At 39.1% G+C, this 1,076-nt stretch overlaps 1 protein-coding gene across 1 annotated transcript in view; it reads left to right on the top strand.

The window, feature by feature from the left end:
* The window catches only part of LOC107576158 (cAMP-regulated phosphoprotein 19-like), a 4,505-nt gene extending 3,931 nt beyond the window's left edge, over positions 1–574 (top strand). The window contains exon 2 of the mRNA XM_016262402.1: positions 347–574. Within this exon, the coding sequence (XP_016117888.1) occupies positions 347–574 (228 nt within the window). The remainder of the gene's footprint in view (positions 1–346) is intronic.
* The last annotated feature ends 502 nt before the right edge of the window (positions 575–1,076 follow it).

Here is a 1,076-nt window from a genome sequence, read left to right as displayed (position 1 = left end):
AATCAACAACATTATAAATTGTAAAACACAAATACACTAAACATTTAAGTTGGATGATTGTAGTTTTAAAATATGTCTAAAAAAAAACTCCCCTTTCAAATTAAAAAAATCCCCCCCCATAAGAGCCACCTAAAGGGGGAATTCCTCCCCATTTTCCAAAACGAAATTCAGACCCTGCTTTCTCCATACCATCTCTTTCTCTAAGACCATCTCTGGTTTGTCATTTTAGAATTTTGCTTGGGAAATCTTCTTTTGTTAGTCTCTGAGATATTTTTTAATTAAATGGTGCCAGTATGGCTCAAAATTGTCGCATTCATTTATGTGAGTGATGTGTGTTTTCTCTCAGGATGAGGAGAATAAGATCTGTCCAGAGAAACTGGAGGAAGCCAAACTGAAGTCCAAATACCCTCACTTGGGTAATAAGCCTGGAGGATCCGATCTGCTCAGAAAAAGACTGCAGAAGGGGGTGAGATTCATTCAATGCTCTCTTTCTGCCCACATTGGTAGGGTCAATAACTGTGTTATAAGAGGAGATCCAGATCACAGGGCTTTGGTGGTTTTACACAGGCAGTAGAACATCACAGCATCATGTGACTGAGTCATGAGCCACAGATGGCATGTGCACTGCAAGATGTGTTACAGAGACAAGTTCTGGTCAGTTTGAGAACATTAACCTCGGTCGTGGATGTACATTAATGGTCAAAAGTTTGGAAGTTGTTTTGGAAAGAAGTCTTTTATGCTCACCAAGGCTGTGGATACTTCAGTCTTTCGTGTTCAAATGATCCTTCAGAAATGATTGTAATATGCTGATTTGGTGCTCAATTTTGTTCATTAATTATTTGTGCTTCCTTATTATTAATGGCTCTTATCAATGTTGAAAACAGTTTTTGCTCCTTAAAGGCACTATATTTGGCGACACCGGTGGCTGTTAAGTGAACTGCAGACAGTAACTTATTTGCTCATGCACACATAATGCACAAGAGACTGAACGGAATTCGGTGCCCCGATATACTCGCGGAAACGTTTTTCCCGTTCTTTGCTTAGAAGTAAAAAGAAGTTGAAAATAGCTTTGCACC

Source organism: Sinocyclocheilus grahami, unplaced genomic scaffold (assembly GCF_001515645.1).
Source record: "Sinocyclocheilus grahami isolate Dianchi unplaced genomic scaffold, SAMN03320097.WGS_v1.1 scaffold3278.1, whole genome shotgun sequence".
Classification (NCBI taxonomy): domain Eukaryota; kingdom Metazoa; phylum Chordata; class Actinopteri; order Cypriniformes; family Cyprinidae; genus Sinocyclocheilus; species Sinocyclocheilus grahami.
This window is presented reverse-complemented; position numbering and strand designations above follow the sequence as displayed.